The sequence below is a fragment of the Sorex fumeus genome, unplaced genomic scaffold (assembly GCF_029834395.1).
Source record: "Sorex fumeus unplaced genomic scaffold, SorFum_2.1 ptg000006l, whole genome shotgun sequence".
Lineage (NCBI taxonomy): Eukaryota > Metazoa > Chordata > Mammalia > Eulipotyphla > Soricidae > Sorex > Sorex fumeus.
This window is the reverse complement of record NW_026606063.1, coordinates 58,163,524-58,183,385: the sequence shown is the minus strand read 5'-3', so window position 1 is coordinate 58,183,385 and position 19,862 is coordinate 58,163,524. Positions and strand designations below refer to the sequence as shown.

Below are 19,862 nucleotides of genomic sequence, written 5' to 3'. Positions count from 1 at the left end.
GTGGAGGCTCATAAGTCTGGGAGGCCACTGACCCATCCAGAGCCTGCACCAGAGGGGACAAATAGCAGCCTTACGCCCTACTAGGAGAAACCAAGGAGCCCCCAAGCCTGGACGCCTGGGCGGAGGGCTCGCGGCTTAGCTGTGGATGCTGAGGTTCCAGGATGGGCACCGCGGGGATCCCAGCCTGGCAGGCTAGGCTCTGCGCGGCGCTCGCCCCTCGCTCCGCGCCCCTGGGTGGAGGCCGCTGAGCTGGCACTGGGCTCCCAGGAGTGCGCCTGGCGGGTCCTACCGGGCGGGGCGGGCCGAGTGGCCCGGGGCTCCTCCCTCCTCGGCCGCCCGCACTCTTAACCCGCGCTCAGGAACGCCCGAGTCACTGGGCTCCGCCGAGCAGAGAACCGTGGGCCCGCACGCGTCCGGTCCCGAGGTCGCCGCCAGCACGCGACATGGCCCCCGCAGCGGCGTCGGGGGGCAGCTCCCTGCCCAGCGGCTTTGCCGTCTTCGCCACCTTCCCTGACCTGCTCTTCATCTTCGAGTTTGTGAGTGGCCCGCGCTCCCCGCGGGGCTGCGGGCGGACAGGGGCGGGCTGCGCGGCGCTAACGCCCGGGAGTCGGGTCCCCGCGGCGTCGGTGCGCCCTGGGCGCGCTGCGGGGTTTCCAGCCTCGGGAGACCCGAGCAGCGGGAGGGGAGCCGTTTCCTCGCTGCCCAGACACCCATCCCCATTCTCCTTGGGAGCCTTCTAGCCCGGCTCCACGACTTGGGTGGAAAAAAACCATCCAGCCGAACAGGGGTCAGCTGCAGGACGCCGGCCGTGGCCGGCAGTTTTAGCGCTGATGCCAACGCCGCGCTCCAGACCTGCTTCACCTGGACTCTGCAGAGAACACCTTGTTTGGAGAGCGACGTCCTTGTGGACTGGCTTGGCTTTTTACCAGAGTTAGCTTTTGTTTTTTAAAAACCAACCAAACAAAATAACAGCCAAGAAAAAAAAAAAACAACTAAAGCAAACCAAGTATCTGCACCCTGAGTGTGGAGATTGGGGGTAGTCTAGGGTATTTATTCTCTCTGGCCTGGGAAACTATGGGTTCAGCTCATCATATTTGTGATATCTGTGATCAGCAAATAATCAGAAGGGTCATCGCGTTCTCTGCCACAGTCTTTCTGCTCTGAATGGGGCTGGCGGGCAGGGGAAGCATTTTCACCTAGGGTGCCCCTTAAGGCTTTAAACTTCCAGAGATGCAGCTTTTGTGGAGGTGGACTTGCATATAACCTTCCCTCTCCCTGGCTCCTTACCCCATATCCCCACCGCAGAAGTGGCTGCCTGGAGAATAGGTGGGCAAAGTGAATGTCTAAATGTCTAAATCTGGCTACTTGCAAATGGGGCCCCAGCTTCTTAAGGCCCCATGAGAGGCGGGAGAGTTTGAATACCAAAGGGAGCAGTTTCTGGTGTCCTTACAAGGTGGCCCTTGAGATATTGGTCTTTCGAAATTTGTAAGTTCACTTGAGCCCGAACCTGTGTGTATTGGGGGGCAGGGGGTGAAGGAGGGTGACTTCACATCATGGGGCTAACCAGAATCAAGTGACTTCTGGAAACATCTCTGGACTCCCCATCACTTACAGATTGGAACACCCTAGCAGGAATGAGGGAGGGAGTTGCACACACTAGAACATTCTTTCCCAGCCATCTCTATACGTGTTGCACACTTGGTCCCCCGCTGGCCCAGACTGGCTTGCTGAAAATGAACCAGCCTTGCCCATGACTAGGACACTAAGTCCCAGGGGGTGCCTTCCCTTGGCCAAGATTCCTGACTGAGTGATGGCTAATGGTGAGATGGGATGGAGCAAAGAAAAAGCAGCAAAAGGTGTTCCCAGAGTCTCTTCCATTGATTGCCCTAATGAGGGGCTTAGTTGCTTTGGCAGCGGTTTGGGAAGCATCTGAGGAAGAATGATGAGAGCCTGTTTCTTGGGCTTATGCAAAAAGATGGTGCCTCCCTTCCTTCTTGCCTTCAAAGAAGCTGGCCCAGGGGCAGGCAAGGGCAGGTGGGTACTCTTATGAGTAATTTAGCTAAGGGGTGGAGTGCCCCTAGGTTGTATGTCGTGCGGGGAGGAGGGGAACAGCCCACCCAGGAAGGGCAACCTGCAGAGGAGATTCAGGAAGCCCCCACAGACTGGCAAGCGAAGAGAAGGAACCCAGAGCCCAGCATTGCTAGAAACTTCCTCTCTGTAATGTGAAGTAGAGACTTCTAGAAGGCATACTTCGACTTCTAGTGGAATTAGAAGTTGAATTATGAACTTCAGCTTCAATTATGAATTCTCTCCCCCACCTCAGCCCCTGCTCCCAGGCCATTCCCAGCTTTCTGAGAAACCTTGGGTTCTCATTTGCCACATCTGAATGGCTAGAAACTGACTCTCTGGGTTCCTGAAGGGTAGAGGAAAAAGTAGTCCACGTCTTGAGAAGCCTCTGCTGAGATTGTCATTCCCAGACCATAGGTGTGGGCAGAAACTTGAATCAGAGGACCCCAAGGAGCTCTGAAATCAAACCCCAAGGGCTGATCCTGATTAAAATTGTGGTTTGTTATCAACCCCCAAAAGGCATCCAGCCAGAAAATGGGTAAAGGGGGAAAGGAAGCATGTTTGCAAAAAAGGGATGCACCTGTCCAATGAGCGATTGGAAAGATGCTCAACATCATGATTCAGGAGGAAGAAGAACCTAAAGCACGGTGAGCTGCCATTCCTCATGCTCTTAGGATGATCCAAAGACCCGAGAAAAGAAAGGGCTGAAAACGGAGCCCTCTGACAACACTGGTGACTTCCCTGCTGGTTCCTCCACTGGTTGTTATAACTAGCGTTACTGTGAACCCACATGTCCCTGTACCCAGTCAGTTCACGACATGCAGTTCTTCTGGCTATCAACCGAAGCATGGGGTTGCTGGGTTAGATGTCATGCTGTGTCTCTCATGGGGCAGGCATCACCAAACCTGAGGTCTGGCTATTGCAAAAATGGTGCAGCTGCTATAGAGAACAGTTCAATTTGTTTATAACCAAATTTTGGGTTGTAACCCAAAACAATGAAAACGGGATCTAAATAGTTAAACAGGCATTGTAGGTTCAGACAGCCCTTGTCACTGCATGCAGCAGGTGGACACCTCCCAAATGTCCTTCAAAAGGATGACAAAGAGGGAGGGTGAAGTCAGAGGATTGAATCTCTTTCAGCCCTATAAGAGCACCAAGCACAGATGCACACCGAGAGGTGGGTAAAGTAGAAACCAGGAACAAACTGGTCACTTATGGGGCCAGAGGGACAGTGCAGTGGATAGGCCTCGTATGCAGCCAACCTGGGTTCAATCCCCAGTTCCCCCAAGCCCTTCGAGGAGTGATCCCTGAGCAGAGCCAGGAATAAGCCCTGAGCACTGCCAGGTGTGGCCCCCATAAACAAAAAAAAAATGGCTACTGGTTTTCGATTCTGTTTGTAAAAAATGCATGGGCCGGCTAAGTCCCCTGAGAGTGAATACACACTAGTCACTGGAGAGGGGCTGAAGGAGAAGGAAATAGGGGTCTGGTGGGGGGCAGCTGCTTCACAGAGACAGTGTTAATCGCTTTGGAGGTAATGAACATGTTTGAATTCTATAGAGGTGGTGGTTGCTCAACATTAAATATATTAAAGGCAAGTCGGCTGGTCAGTTTACAATGGTTAGTTGTTTGCTATACAAATTTCAGTTAAAAAACAAAACCAAGAAACATTTCAAATACTACACAAGTATTTATTAAGAAATAAATGCCTGAGTAGGCACCCTTGTACCTCACTGAACTTTGCCAAGTAGTAACATTCGCTTACTATTTTAGGATTCAGGAAAGAAAGCTTTCTGGTGTCACCCAAGCCCGCTGAATATCCTATTGTTACTTTCTTATTTCAAAACCTCCATTCCAAGGACTCCCCTGGCATGAATGAGGTGCTTGTGATTTCCAAGCCCCTTTTGGATCTTTACGGCACACTAAACTACCCATGTTAGGAACTACCCATGACTGTGTTTTATATGTTTTCCCACATGATGAAGAGTCCTCTCCCTATTCTTCTGCAACCTACTTTTCGTGTAACACGGTTTATCCATTCCTTTATTGTGGGTATTCGGCTGTTTCCAGTATGTGGCTTTTAGTATCACAGACGGCATGGCCAAGGAGAGTCTGACATTTGCCCTTTCAGCTCATGGATCTTTCTCGTTCTCCTGCTGAGGTCAAACTCAGAGCCTCCAGTGTGCCAAATGTGTGCTCTAAACCTTTGTGCTAGCTCCCCTGCCCCTTGCTTTGTATTCTTGGATAAAGAAGTTTCCCCAGTTGTATAAGCTTCAGGATAATTCTGACCCTCTGCTTCTCTGGTCAACAGCCTATGAAAGTCTCCACTGTTCTTCGTCCCATTGTTCCTTGCCACGCTTGGTAGCATCAGACTTGGTAATTTTATGCTAATTCTGCCACACGCTTGATCCCTTTTTAAATCTGTAGCCCAGCGCGTGGCCAGTTACTCACAGTTCATATTTTCATGCCTGACCTCCCCATAGTGTGGGAGGTGCAGATGTCAAACTTTTGGCCTCCTGGCCCAATAGGGTGGGGTTCCATCCCCACCCCAGGCTGGGAGACGGCTGGCCGGGGATCAGGGAAGGGCAGGCACTGAGGGTGGAGCTCTGCACCCTCTCCCTTGCCCAGCACCCCACTTCACAGCTCCTGACCTCTGGGAGCCACAGGACCTTCACCCAGTCAGGCTATCAGAGCCCTCCACCGTGCCCCTGGCCACGGATACGCAATTGATGAGGGAGTGGGGTGCCTGGCGCAAACTCCCAAGATAGGCCCAAATGGAATGGAAGGTCTGGGGCCTTCCAAACTGTTCTTTTGGTCTCGCCAACGGGACCACTCTTCCCTTGATGCTGTGGTCGCCTGTTAATCTTGAGCCCATAGTCGGTCACACAATAGGATGTTAACACAGGCTGGGTTTGGCCTCAGATCTGGACAAGGCTTCAAGAGAAAAATCTCTTTAACTAAGTGCCAGGAGCATCCCTGCCTCAGCTGCCCCTCATGTTCCAGAACTTGTGAAGGAAATGCCTGTGTGCAGGTTATAAAATCATTAACCCAAGCCCTCCCTTCCTGCCAGGATGCAGGGGTACCCCTCAAAGCACTGCCAGGATTTGAGAGAGAGGGTGTCTGTGAAAAGCATCTCCTGGGAACCCAGGACCTCTTCCTGCCTGTTCACCTCACACACAACTCAGAGTTCCTGGTGAGAGACAGAACTTCTAGTTGCACTTTGGGGTGCAGGGGAGTTACCCGCAATGCCCTTGTGGCATCAGTCCTCAGCATGAACAAAACATAGCCGTTACTAAAATAAGGATATTTCTATAGGACCTAAGAGTTAGTACAGGTGTTTAGATGCTGGCTTTAAGCACAGCTGACCCAAGTTTCATCCTCAGCACCACATATGATCCCCAGAGCCCCACCAGAAGTGACCCTTGAGCACTGAGCCAGTAGCAAGCCCTGAGGCACAGCTGGATGTGACCCAAATACCAAAAAAAATAGACAGTTTCAAGTCCCAGATGTTCACTTGTGTAGGGAATAGCTGCCTGACCCCCAGTACTGGGTGCAGCAGTATGCCGTGGGGCACCAAGCGAAGGCAACACGAGGGTCCCTATGAGAACAGAGCTGTGGAATCCCAGAAATGGGATCTTTCAGAGCTGGGAGGAACCGGGGTGACTCCAGGGCAGGGCTCCCTGCAGTGGCCACAGAGTCTGTCCCAGCTCCTGCACCCCAGACACCCTTGAGGAGCTTCTGTCTACCACAGAAGGACCCTGACTGGGGCCCAGAGCCTCCAACTGACTCACCCACCCCCCACCAACTTGCTATGTGTTCTGAGTCACAGTGCAGGTAGGGGAGTAATCTGCATTTGATAACCTTAAGGAGGTTGGCAGTGACCTATGCATGGACTTTGTGATGGGGACTGTTGGGGTCTGCAAGCAGGAGTGGGCTGGCAGCAGACAGATGCAGGGAGAGCCCCCGACAGCTGTGGGCTCAGCTGGGAAGGGACCCCTTCAAGGGGCTGGCATCCATGGAGAGCAGTGCAGGAGGAGAGCGGGGGTGGGAGGGTCTGGGGCGGGAGGTGGGGAGGAGAGGCAGGACCTGCAGGGACAGGGCTGCCCTTCCCTTGACTGTGCTGGTCCTTGGCTTGTTTGGGGGCCTTAGACACACCCCAGGTGTTCTCCACAGAGAGGACATTCAACTGAGCCAGGACATGAGAGGAGGACCACAGTTGCTTTGCAAGCCTGCTTTGCAGAGACTTGGGGGTGTGCTGGGAAGAGGAAAAGGCTAATGCTGCCTCCCTTCCTCCTGGCCAGAGCCCAGACCAATCAAGGTGGTTTCGTGTGATGCCCTGGGCCTCCCACATGAGCACACAAGCGTGCCTCAGTTTCTCTGTCAGTAAAATGAGGCTAGAATAACAAGGCTCATTGTGAGGAGTAGTGTGTGTGATGTGCACAGAGCTCTCAAGCCAAGTTCAGAGTTTCTGCTCCATCACTTTGAAGAACAGTGACTAGGTCCTGCAGGGGGCAAAACTGAACCCCCTTCTGCTCGCAATGCTTGTCTATCCCTTCTCGGGAGGCTGTGTGAGGCAGGAGTGCTTGGGATCCGGGAGCCACAGAGCCGTAAAGAACACACTGGCTCCCAGGGCCACCGTGCACCGCACCTCCTCCATGTGGAGCAGCCCCGGCAGGCCTGGTGGGCATCCCAGAGCCTGGGGCAGCTGTGAGGGTGGGAACTCCTGTCCCTGCACTGCCGCCAGCCTGGTGCCGGGGTGGGTGGAGGTGGCTTTGTGAATTCCCAAAACAGGCGGAGGAGACTGAATGGCCCTGAATGGTGGGCCAGGGAAGAAACCCAGCAGAAATGGTTTGTCATAGTATCCTGGTCCTGTTCAGGCATTGTTCAGGGCGAGGACAGCCGCTGATCCCCAAACCTGACCCGTCGGATGTGTGCCCTGCCTGCCTGGTGTCAGCCAGGCCCTGTGGTAGGGAGAGGAACACCCAGCTGGAAGCACCGTCTCCAGAAGCAGCCCCCAAAAACCTGGCTGCTCTCTGTCTCAGCTGTTCTGTTTGTGTAAGTGGCATAATGTATAAGGGATCAATCCTGTCTCCTGTATCAGGCCAGTGTCCCCAGCCTCTCTGCCCAGAAGACCCCTCAGGACCCCTCTCCTGGAACTCAGCACTTACACTGCAGGGCCTCACGTGGGGCCTCTTGTTTATAGATCATGTGCACAGAGCAGGTCCCCCGAAAATGGGGATTAGCAGCATGAAGGAGCACAGGAATATCATCTTATCCCTCACCGGGATAATTATGCTGAGCCACTGAACAAGTACTTGACTCCTAAGGCAGACAGAAGGGGAAGCTGGACATTACCAGTTCCAGAGTGTACACACACACACACACACACACACACACACACACACACACACACACACACACTCCACCCTGAGAGGAATGGGGCAGTGTCTGGGCGGCTCTCTCCCTTCTGGGTCCATACCTGTTTGTTTGCTCGCCTTGTCGCCTTGTTGCCTTGTTCCCTCGGTGACTCCAGGGAAGACCTTTTGTTTTCCTTGTGGCCAAGTCACTCCTTGCATTTTCATGGCTTTTGTCTTTTCTGGGTGGCCTCCCCTGTATTTTTCACGGAACCGCCTTGCTTCTGTTTATCCTGCCAGGGGAAGCCAGTCGGCATGGGCGTGGTGGGCAGGAATTTCCCTGAACCAAGGTCTTTGCGGTGAGGAAGGCCGGCTCTGAGGAGCCCAGAGGCATGTCTATTCTCTCAGCCACTGGCTCTGCCTCGTGAGGGACAGGTGGACAGAGGCATCAGGTTTCTCTTCTTCAAGCAGGTGGCCAGTGCCCTGACCAATGGAGAGGGGCGGTGTTCTGTGGAAGAGATTTCTCTAGAGCTGGAAGAGAGAACACAGTCCATGTGTCAGGGCCAACCATGGTCTCGGTGTACCCCTAAATCTTTGGATCCCAAACCTCTGTCTCCCTCCACACAGACTCTTGCTCACTGGTCCCCAGTCTTGCTTCAGATGAGACAAAGCCACATGGTCCAAGCTTCCTTTGGCTGAGGTGATGGCATGATGGGAACCCCAGGAAGGAGGAGCTAGCAAGGCAGAGTCACCCACCAGTTAGGTAAACTGAGTCAGATGACTGAAACACCACATCCACATTCACCCTGAAAAGAAGCTCAATGACCAGAGTCCCCATCAAGTGCCTTTTGAGCTGATGGAGGGAAGGATGGTCCAGCCCCAGAGCATCTCCTGATAGCCATGACCATGGACTGATAGTCATGATCTCTGGTGAGGTCCCAGTGAGGCACCTGTGCAGATGGAAAGCGTGTCCCTAGCCCAGGCTAGACTCTTACTGGACCCAGTGCTTTCTCAAGGACCTGCCCTGTCTTTGATACACTCGGAACTATCTCAGGGGCCTGGGATCAGGACGGGATGAGAGAATCTGGAAGAAGAGAAGGATTCTACTTTCCCCTGTGTCCCTGACATTCTCTTTCACCCCAGGTGCTGGCACTGTGGCTGATGTGGTCACGGGCACTGTTGGGGACGCATGCAGGAACCCATGGCCAGCTAACAGGGGGAGGGCTCACAGCTGGGCAGATGCGTCCAGGGTATTGGCAAAAGCTTCAGCCTTGGGGCCTGGATCTTGGTCATTTTCCTCTGGCCTCCTCAATCTCCACTACCTGGTTCTTGTATCCTCTTGGTGTACTTAACTGTGGTGTGATCCTTTGCTATAGGCACACATAAGTACTCACACACATAGACACACATAAGTGTACGCATACAGACACATGTAAGCACACACACATACACACACATGGACACATATAAGTACACACAGACACACACAAGTACACACATAAGTACATACACACGAACACACATAAGTACAGGCACACATCATTGCATACAGAGTCTCACACACAAACACACACACACACACACACACACACAAGTGCTCTCTGCTCTGTCTGCCTCACAGTGATTTACTTTGTTGGCCCACCAACCCCTAGAGCTGGAAGTACTGAGCATCTCCCCCTAGCACTGTTTCTTGCAGGTCAGCCCCCCACCCACCATGCCCTCCTGGAATTGCCGTGCCCCCTGACTGCTGCCAGAGTGAGTCTAGAGGTTTCCAGCAGGAGGGGTTGCTCTTCCTGATGACTCTGGGAGAGCTGCAACGTGATCAGGACCTTGTGGCAGCTGAGATGAGGCCCGTCTGGTTGGGCATCATTTCTTTTCCTTCCTGGGGAGATGATTTTTGCCTACATGACTAAAATGACATACCATTCACTTGGTGTTGGGACACTGCTCACCTGGCTGGTTTCCCTGACTTTGCAAGTGTTGAGCATGCCTGCAGGACACACGTACAACTCAGGAGGCAGGCCATGCTGCCAGGTGTGCACTGAGAGAATATATATCTTCGGTTCATACCTGATGTTCTTGAAAGAGTGTTTGCAAAGAGACTGGCCTGTGGGGTGGTGGCTGGGGGCATAGAGTGCAGAGACCCATCCAGAGAACTTGAGCAACTCCTCAGCTCTGACCTCAGCGGGCCAGTCCCTGTGAAGACAACACTGCGCAGTTGTAGATCAGAATATTTTCCATCTGGTGCGAGCAGTAGAAACAGCATACAAATTTCAAGAATGTGCCGGAAGATTCCTTTCTCCCCCTTGTCACTGAGGCCATTGTCTGGAGAAGGCTTGCTTGTGTGCGCATGTTCTTGCTGCTTCCTTCTGTGGAGGCACATATCTTTTTTTTGTCAACTTTCGATTTCTGGGAGGTCATTATTGTTTGTTTGGTTTTTTTAAATCCCTCTTTTGATGCTTTGAAGTTATTTTTAAAATTCAGGGTTCCATGTAGGCTTAACGTGGATAGTTGTATGGTGAGGTCCGAGTCTGCTAGGATTCTCAGGTGTTCACATGAGACTTTGCCTCGTCCTGTGAGGCAATCACATAGAGAGCTGTGTCCTAAGAGCTGTGGACACTCCACACACTAAATTCAACCCACCCCATGGCAGGGGCAGGTTCTGCTCTCTTCACTGCTCCCCAGAGAGGGCACAGAGCTAGAAAGTGGCACAGCAGGAGTCCAAACTTGTTACCTCCAGCTCTCCAGCCTACACCCTCAACCACTCTCACCTGTCTCATGTGGAAAAAAAAAAGAGGAACCTTCTCTGAGTTTCCTGAGAACTCCCTCCATCAACCAACAAAACTCTCTCCTGGAGACATTTCTTTTCTAAAGGATTTTTAAAGATCCATAAGGATCCATAGATGAAAAGATCCTAATAGATCTTCCGCAGTGTCAAGTCTTTTAAGTCCTTGGTCTTTCAGAGCCTCTTCTGCACATAATCCCACCTCTTAGAGAAAATCCACTTTGCTCAGATTCCAAAGTGCTCTGAGGTAAAGAAGGTACTGTCCAGCCCCAGAGCAACCAGATGGGAGCCACAGGTCACAAGCTCAACCCACTTCACTGGATGCCCACCGATGTGCTTGTCTCATGTTTAAGGCAAGATGATGTCGGAGCGTGAGGGGAGCAAGGGACAGAGCCCAGGCAGCAGCTAGTGTTGGGCAGCCAAGGCAGGGCAGTGCACTGGATGCAGGACCCTGTTCTCCTTCTGCTGGACTCCAGATGCTAGAGCATCACTCCCCCCCCCCCCTTATTTGGAGGACAGGTCCAGGGCCCTTTGCAAAGAGCCTGGTGTGTCTGTGCCTTAGAACTCCACTTCTCTCCTGCCAAGGCAGGCTGTTCACAGGCCTACCCCACTTTCAGCCTGGGCTTTGGAGCACAGAGAGAGGATTTCACCAGGAAGCACGTGGCCCACTTAGTTTCAAGGCCTCTGAGACCCACCTGACTCTGCTCTGGTGGCTCCCAATAGCCTGGTGACTAGGGGCTGAGTCAGATGAATGGGAAGTGGGGCATCGGGTGGTAGCCAGGTGACTGCTGTTTCAGAATGATTGTGCCCGGGCACTGGGAACTGCTTCAAGTTGCCTGACAAAGGGAAATGCTTGAACCCTCACCTATCGTTTTGCTCTGGGCAAATATTTGGCCACTGGGGTCCTGTGGTGAACACAGAGTGACTCGCTCCTGCCTGGGTTGCCTTATCATCCCAGGGGTGGTGTTCTGTTTGCTCTTTGTACTCTAGCAGGTGGAGTGAGGGCACACAGCTTCCGGCCCCTGATTCACACAGAATCCCTGATTTCCAGAAGTAGGGCCATGAAGGCCTGCAAGCTGGAGCAGCCACGGTGCCAACTTGAGCCTCAACCCATGCCCCAGTCCACTTACCACTCCCCCATCCTCATTCCTTGCTGTTTTTATCGCCCCCCCACCCCTTCTATCCTGCTCGCTGCCAGACGTCTAACACCCTCACTGGCATTTCAGCATCTTGTGAGCTTGCAAAGTAGCATTTTTCATCCTGAAAAACCAGCTCTCAACCCTTCTTCCTCTAGTCCAGTGCTCCCTACTCACCTCATCCTGGCATCCTTGCAGTGAACCGCTCCTTGCTCTCTCTGGCTGGCAGCCCCCTGGGCGAATAACAACTTCCTCCCGGTGCTTGGGTGGTGCTGGGTCCAGTTCCAGAAACTTCCCATTCAGACTCATGGCTCAGTTCAATCCTACCATCCTGGGACCTGGGGAGACAGATGTGAATTATGGAGGTGCCAAGGCCCAAGAGGCTGAGGAGCGCAGAGACCTGGTCTGTAGGATGGTGGAGGTGCCCCTGGCTCTTGCACATGCCACATGATGCAGGTGCTATGTGCTATCACATGAACCTGGAAGAGAGATGGGGGCTTGGGGAGGGGGGTAACACATTTTCTTTTTCCTCGTTTCTTTCTTTTATTTATTTATTTTTGTTTTGGGGTCCATACCTAGTGGCACTTGGGGCTCACTCCTGGCTCTGCTCAGGGATCACTTCTGGTGGGGCTCAGGGGACCATATGCGGTGCTGGGGATTGGCTAGGCATTTGCTGTACTATGGCTCCATCCCCACATCTTCTGAGTAAAAAGCCACAGAACAGACCAAAAGTGGGGCTGACCAGGAAGCTTACTTCTGACCTGTTTCTGGGAGCACATGCTTGGGACTCTCGGGCCTCTGTGTGACTCCTGCACCTCCTTGTCTACCTTTGATTCTTCCCCAAGGCACTGAGGGAAGACCTGAGGTGAAAGTAAAATAAAATAACTCTGAGAGGGGCCGGGACATAGCATAGTGGTTAGAGGCAAAGCTAGCATGTGACCGACCAGGCTTTGACTCCTGGCACCGCACAGTCCCCTGGACATCCCCAGATAGCCCTGGAGGTCCCAGCACAGCAAGGTGGTCTAAGTAATCCTGGGTACCCCGGGACCCACATACTACCACATCCTCTCACCCTTGTTCTGAGCCACCAACCTGCCTGGATGAGACCTTTGGAGTGGCCCTGAGCCTCCTGAGCTCTTCTGGAGGCCACCTCTGAAGAGCAGATTAAAAATGAGAGCCAGAGAAATAGCACTAGGGGTAAGGCATTTGTCTTAAACAAGACCTGGGTTGTATCCCCAGCACTATATATGGTCCCCTGAACCCTACTAAGGTTGATCCCTGAGCAAAGAGGCAGGTGTAAGTCCTGAGCACTGTTGGGCATGGCCCGATAAACCTGTACTTCCTCCCCACAAAAAATCCTCTAAAGAATAGGATTCACATGTTAAACGAAATGAGTCAGAAAGAGAGGGGTAGACATAGAAAGATTGCATTCATCTGGGGAACATAAAGTAACAAAATAGGAGACTAACACCCAAAAATTGCCGAGATTAGTACCAGGAATTTTGCTCCATGGCTTGGAGGCCAGCCACACATGCTAGGGGAAAAGGAAGCTCAGATAGACAAGGGAGCACCAAATAAAGGGTGTTGGGAGGATCCTCCCAGGATGGGAGAAGCATGCTGAAAGTAGAGTACAGACCAAACATGATTGCCACTCAATGCCTCTTTTGTAAACCACAGCACCCAAAAGTAGAGAGAGAACAAAATGGGAATGCCCTGCCACAGAGGCAGGGTGGGATGGGGGGGGATGGGGGGTAGGAGGGATACTGGGATCCGTGGTGGTGGAAAATGGGCACTGGTGGAGGGATGGGTATTTGATCATTGTATAATTGAGACCCAAGCACAAAATTTGTAAGTCTATAACTGTACCTCATGGTGTCTCACTAATAAAAATTTAAAAAAAGAAAAGAAAAAAGAATAGGATTCAAGGGACACTTCTTAGAATTCACCGTTTCCAGTTACCACCTGTGCATTAATTTACTTACACTGTATTTGGTCATTAGTTCTTTTCCCCAATAATGACATCACTTGTATGAGGAGTAACAACCATGCCATTATCCATTCCCTTCACCCCCGCCTGCCCACCCGCGCAGCTTGAGTTCCAGACATGCTCTGGACCCTCATCTCCATACTGAGCCCTCCCCTCGCCTCAGTTGGAAGAACGAGAGCAGGTGCCTGCACAGAGGAAATGACTGAGGCTTTTGTTTTCTCCCCTGTAGTATCCATATTCCTCAAAGTCAGACATACTAACCTCGCCCAAGCCCCAAAAGCCCACAGGGACCCACATGGGGCTTCATAGCACATGTCCCCTGCACCTGATCCCAAGCTGTATCCTCGGGACTAGGTTCACACCACTCGTTTCCCAGCGCTTCTCACCAGAGACCTGAAGGCCAGCATGTTCTCTCCTGGGCCTTGAGAGGGTACCCCACAGCCAGCATCAGCCCTATCCCAGGGAGATTGTCCCCACTACATTCCCTGGCAGGGTACTTTCATTTGGTCACAAGTCATGGCTCCCTGAGTGGTGCTGAGTATGGCAGAGAAGTGTGGTACAGGTAAAGTACCCCTGTGGTACTTTACACTGATCACCGGGGTAGCAGAATGGGTGAATGAAAGTCCACGCACAGCCAAAGGATTAGACACCTAATGGAATGCACCCGAGCTTGCAGGAGTGCGGTAGAGGGTTCTTGGGAGAGTGGGGGTCTCAGGCTTGGGTTTCCCTCTTCTCCAGACCCCATTCCTGCCTGTGAGGTCCCAGTTCTGCTCAGCTGTCAGCACACTCCCATCCCTTTGTCCTGCCCAGTTTGGAAAAGCCAAGGGACTCATTTGATCTCCAAGGCCACTTCGGGGAACATGGGTGCATCCCATTAGGTGTCTAATCCTCTGGTCCTGCATGGACTTTTATTCGCCCATTCTGCTCCCCGCTGTGGACGGTGTAAAGTGCTCTGGCAGGACCCTCGGGCAAGCTCCAAGGTGTCCCTGGCATAAGCTTCTGGTCAGAATTGCCTGTTTCTGATTCATTCTGCCAAGTGGTAACTCCTGATTCTCATGTGCACGGAGTCTTCTACCCAACCCTGAATCTCTGCTCATCATGGTCAGCCTCAAGGTTCAACAGCAGTGCAGGAAGATGGGGTCACACCAACGGGGCTCATAGGATGGTGAGGGCAGCCCGTGCTTCATCCCCAGATGCCCACAGGGAACTGCCAGCACCACAGCTCCTGGGGACATCTAGCGGCAAAGCCCTTGGGATTGTGTCCAGAGCCTCTAGCACATGTGTCATCTCGGTGGGACACAGTAAATGAGGCTGGAATTGATTTCCTAGAACTAAGAGGCACAAAGCCCCAGCTTTTCCACTGGGATGGGGTCATGCTCCCTGGCATGAGGCCCCCACTGTCTGTCTTTATGCAAGTCTAAAAACACAGAGTATACATACGCTGCAAATAGGGTTTGAGGTATCTTTTGTATAGTGAGGAGCCTGTTTCATATACTCTGAGAATGCCATCGCCTGCAATCAGAGGATTGGCCAGACTGAGACTGGAGATGCAGGCGGAGCCTAGGGCGGGGCGGGGGGTGTCACTGCAACGCCCACAGACGCTCTCTCTGCACGCTCATCTGGAGTTTCCCTCCCTCTACAGGTGTTCGGGGGCCTAGTGTGGATCCTGATCGCCTCAGCCCTGGTGGCCATCCCACTGGTGCAGGGCTGGGTGATGTTCGTGTCTGTCTTCTGCTTCGTGGCCACCACAGCATTGATGGTTCTGTATATAATGGGTGCCCATGGTGGGGAGACATCCTGGATCACCCTGGTGAGTTTCAACCCAAGACGTTGGGGTTTTGGGAGGTGGTATCGAGCCTCCTCCCATATGGCCCATGCCTGCTGGGTACCTGTGGGTGGCCCCCTATCCAGGGCCTGGTCCTCTGTCTCAGACCTAGCATGCCCAGCATGAGGCCCCCTCCCCACCATGCTTGCTTTCTTTGTTTTGTTTTTTAAGCCATACCACACTGTGCTCAGGGCTTCCTCTGGCTCTATGCTCAGGGATCACTCCTAGCAGGCTCGACAGACCATATGGGGTGTCAGGGATTGAATCTGGGTCAGCTGTGTGCAAGCCCTACCTGCTGTGCTATCGTTCTGTGATGCCCCCCCTTTAAGCCCCTCACCCATACACACAGTGGATCAGTGTCTCAGGGCGAGCGGAGGAGCCACCCATGGTCTCCATCCTGCCTAGATTGGTTTTGAGGCCCATGCAGAAGGCCCTGCTTACTCAGTACTCAGGGGACCTGGCCTGCTGCTGTAGTGGGTTGGACACTCACTCTTAAAAGACCTTCCACTGAGGAGCAAAGTAGCAACCACACCAGATTCCATTTCAGCACTTGTCAATATTAAGTAGATCAGGATTCCCTCTCCCTCCTCTCAAAGACAAACCAGTCAGCAGGTCAGCACCCCATGGGACTGGCCTGGGCCACTCACCTACACTGGCCACTAGTCACAGGGCCTCTTCTGAGCCAGGTCCCTGAGAACACTCACCATGGCTCAGGCCAGAACTGACTCTCCTCAGGGAATCCCAAGCTGTAAGCCTCCTCCTGCCCCCACGATAAAGTGGGTCCCTTCTCCTTCAGAGTCCTTACTCTAGACCCCAAGCCAGTCAGGTGCAGCAAATGGGTTCAACAGGCTCTGTGGGAAGAGGGGCTGAGGGCATGAGAGGAAATGGCCGTGTGAAGAGAGAGACCTAAGTCAGGCAGGCAAGGACCGGGGTGTGATAGGCCCTTTGTGGCTCCTGTCTGCCACCCCCCAGCTCTCTGACTGATGTCCCTTTCTGACCCTGCAGGACGCGGCCTACCACTGCACGGCCTCCCTGTTTTACCTCAGCGCCTCCGTCCTCGAAGCCCTGGCCACCATCTCCATGTATGAAGGCTTCACCTATAAGCAATACCACGAGAACATCTCTGCCGTGGTGAGTGTCTGTCCGTGCCACACACCTCTGCCACCACATAGGCTCTGGGGTGTTCATCCCAATGTCCACTTCCCTCCACCGTTGTTTGCAGGGGCCGCTCCCGGCCACCCCTCTCCCCACCGTTGGTAAGTTCTGTTGGAACCAGGGACCAGGTTCTGGAACCAGGGCAGGGAAGCACGGAGACCCCGAGGGAAAATGAACCCCCAGTGTCTCATCACCCCTGCTGTGGAACTGGAGCTGGGAGAGGCCCCTCAGGGTCCCGTGTGGCCAGGCCCTCAGCTCCAGGTGTTTGCCACTGTATCAGCCTTCCAGTCCACGACTCCAAACCAGCAACTCTGAGAACCTGTGTGCAGAGGACACGGGGCTCGTCTCTCCTCAAATCCCTGTGTTAGGATCTCGGCTGGCCTGTCTCTGAAATGCACTAGTGGTTCCTGACCATTTCCTCAGGACTAGAGAGATAGTCAGTAACTTCTTCACCCTGTGATGAGCAAGGCGGAAAACGGGCTTGAACCTCATTTACTTCATTAGCACAACTGATGAAGATTCTGACTGTGTGTGGATGAGGGACTCTCTCCAGGTGGGTCCCTGATGGCTGAAGGGCTCTGAGCAGTTCTCAGGGGCAGGGTTTCAGGTCACCCCCCTGGAGGCTCTTTTTACAGGAATGGATTCAAATGAAAGGGAGTAAGAAAGTCTCATTTCCTAAACCTTTTTTCGAGTGGGGCTTGTGACTTTGATCACCAGGATACTAACCCACCACCTCAAATGTCTCCAGGGATTTTCAGATAACCAAGCTAGTAGTTTAACACAAGGACTACAGGTACTTTGCTGCTCAGGGCCTTTGATGCTTGGGATTACCTGGGTGACCCCAGCAGTGGTCAGGGGCCTCAAGGGCAGAATCCCGACATGCATGAGCGACCTATAGTCATGGGGATAGAAATGAGGTCACCTGCCTGCAAGACCTGTGCCTTAAACCTAGTAGAATCTCTCCAGCCTCTCAAATGTATTTTTCTTGAGGGGGAGGAGATAGGGGGAGGGGCTGGACATGGGAGAGTATTGGGGCACACCCAGTGGTGCTCAGGATTTACTCCTGGCTCTGCACTCAAGAGTAAGTACCCTGGCACTGCTCAGAGGACCCTTCGTGGTGCTATCTCTCTGGTTGTCCCATTCAGATTTGAGGTTTGCATGAGTGGGAAGTGTGCCTCCTCTTGTCTGGCTTCTCCCTGTCTTTTGTCCATGAGGCTCAGCCTCACTGTGGGTGTCAATGCAGAGTCTGGGTGCCTCTCTACAGTGGCACCCTGGTGCCCAGGCAGACATATGCCTCTCCAGTCCACATTTAAGTGTGCCCCATCTTTTTTACTTGGTCAAATGTGGGCAGCTTGAGCATGCCCAGGCAAAGTCAAGAATGCAAGATTCAGAATCGAAGATTCTCTGCAGCACTGCACACAGGGCTGAAACCACTGAGGTGAACTAGGAACCGCTGCCATGTAGAGTCACACCTTTCTGTTCCATATGTCGATTGGATTGTAGGGGCATTGATTCCTCAGGGTCAAACCCCATCCCAAAAACAGTGCCAACAGGTCTTTCAAGTGACCTAGGGTTGACAGCGCCTGCTGGCCCATGCACCTAGTCTGCCTTCCACCCTCTTCTCTGACTCCTCATCGGGTCATGCCTCAAGAACCAAACCTTCCACCATAGTTGGTAGGCAGCGCAACCTCCTTACCAAAGGGATGTCTGGGCTTGGTGGGAGTTGACTGTGGTGAGCAGTGGCTTAAGGAGAGGGGTTTCTGAAATCCCTTCTTGGTCCTGAGTCTCAGTGTCCCCTATGTGCCATTTCTCAGCGTCACGGCTTGGTAAAGCCGTCTCTGTCCCTGTTCCAGCGGGGAACGCCTGGGGTGCCTCTGCAGAGCGGTCAGATTGGGTCTGGAATTCCCCAGCAGAGGGGCAGAGATGTTTGGGGCCCTGCTCACTCAGGGATGACGGCTTCTGGCCAGCTGGGATACAAAAGACTTCCCAGATGAGTTCCCGGATGAGTTCCCATGAATTTGTTATTAAGTAACTTGACTTGCTCCTCGCCTCTGGCCAGTGAGGGAGGAGGGTGATTGCAGGTGTGGGTAGTGGAGGGGTGGGGGTTGGTGTTTACCAGCATTTTCCAAAGTCACAGGCGCATAGCTGCCCCACAGTCATGCCTGGGTAGGAAACGCTTGAACACACACCCAAGGTCACAACAGCAGGTGCAGATGTTTGAGCGGAAGAAAGGGGGCAGAGAAGCCTGGAGGGAGGACGGCCACCCAGGGAAGGATGACAGGAATGCACAGTGCCCAACGACAGCCACCCCAGTCCGGGGCTTGGGCAGCCACAAAGGGGACATTGCTGCCTCTCCCTTACCCCACAGAGCCAATATGGCTGACAAGCCCTTCCCAGAGGCTTTCTCAGCATCTCCCTCCTCTCTGCAGAGCTCCACAGGGGGGCTGCAGCGATAGCACAGTGGGTAGGGCATGTTGGCCTTGCACACGGCCGACCCAGGTTCTATTCCCAGCATCCCATATGGTCCCCCAAGCACCCCCAGGAGCAATTCCTGAGTGCATGAGCCGGAAGTCACCCCTGAGTATTGCTGGCTGTGACCCAAAAAAAAGCAAAAAAAAAAAAAAAGAGCTCCACAGGGCCCCTCCCTTCTTGTCCCCATCCCTCGTTTTCTGTGAGCCCAGGTCGCAAGACCCCCACATGGGAGAGAAGAGTGTAAGAATAAGATGCTGGCAGGACCTGGGGCTCTGTGCGGGCAGCATCGAGGCCTCTAGAGCCAGCCAGCATGTAAACAAGTGGCCACCCTCTTTGAGTCCACCGGGACAGTGGCTGATGAGAGCGGGTGTGATGGGATAACAGTTGAGACCGGTCTGCACATACCATGTGAGGGTCTTCTCAGGGCCCTGTTTCTCTACATGCAGCTGAGGGATGGCAGCGCTGACCTGGTGTCAGGAGAGAGCTGTGTCCCCGGCACTCCTGGCAGGAGAGGGTGGGTGCGCAGTGCCAGGAAGGAGGTAGGTGCACTCTCCTTCCTGCTAACCTCCCAGTGACATGCGTTCATGGTCCTTTCTCCTGGTTCCAGGTCTTCTCCTATGTGGTCACCCTGCTTTACGTGGTGCACGCGGTGTTCTCTCTGATCCGATGGAAGTCTTCCTAAGGCAGCCACAGAACCCTCCGGAGAGTCCGTGGCATTGACTGGCTGCCTTCCAGCATAGCCTTTGAGAATGCAGGGGTGCTCCCCAAGGCAGCGAAAAGAAAGACACACAAAACCAACAACCCCAGCCGACAGCAGCAGCAGTTCCCTGGCTCTCCCCTCCTCTCCCACTTCCTTCATGTCGGGGTTTCACCTCAGCCCCGAAGATCTCTTCCCAGGGTCCTTTCCTGGTGTGAAGGTGGCAGGGCTGGGAGGAGGACTGTGACTAGAGACACCTCCAGAGACCCCCTGATGACTCCCAGACCAGACCCTGAGAGCCCTCCTCTGGAATCTCCCAAGGGCTCTTCTGAAACACATTCCTACTTGTGGGTGTTTCTCCATCTTCGTGGACATGCTCCATGTCAC

The 19,862-nt window shown here is 53.4% G+C and overlaps 1 protein-coding gene across 1 annotated transcript; it reads left to right on the top strand.

Annotated features, from left to right (window-relative positions):
* The first annotated feature begins 294 nt into the window (after positions 1-294).
* MAL (mal, T cell differentiation protein) lies at positions 295-19,541 on the top strand. The gene is made up of 4 exons (XM_056127386.1): positions 295-536; positions 14,969-15,136; positions 16,157-16,282; positions 19,386-19,541. The coding sequence occupies exons 1-4, from the start codon at positions 444-446 to the stop codon at positions 19,458-19,460; spliced, it is 462 nt and encodes a 153-aa protein (XP_055983361.1). The 5' UTR covers positions 295-443; the 3' UTR covers positions 19,461-19,541.
* The last annotated feature ends 321 nt before the right edge of the window (positions 19,542-19,862 follow it).

Bases quoted from the DNA above. Each gene is read 5' to 3' on its own strand.
- MAL (XM_056127386.1), top strand. From the start codon at position 444: ATGGCCCCCGCAGCGGCGTCGGGGGGCAGCTCCCTGCCCAGCGGCTTT. The intron at 537-14,968 runs GTGAGTGGCCCG...CTCCCTCTACAG, and splicing joins TGCTCTTCATCTTCGAGTTT to GTGTTCGGGGGCCTAGTGTG. The intron at 16,283-19,385 runs GTGAGTGTCTGT...TCCTGGTTCCAG, and splicing joins ACGAGAACATCTCTGCCGTG to GTCTTCTCCTATGTGGTCAC.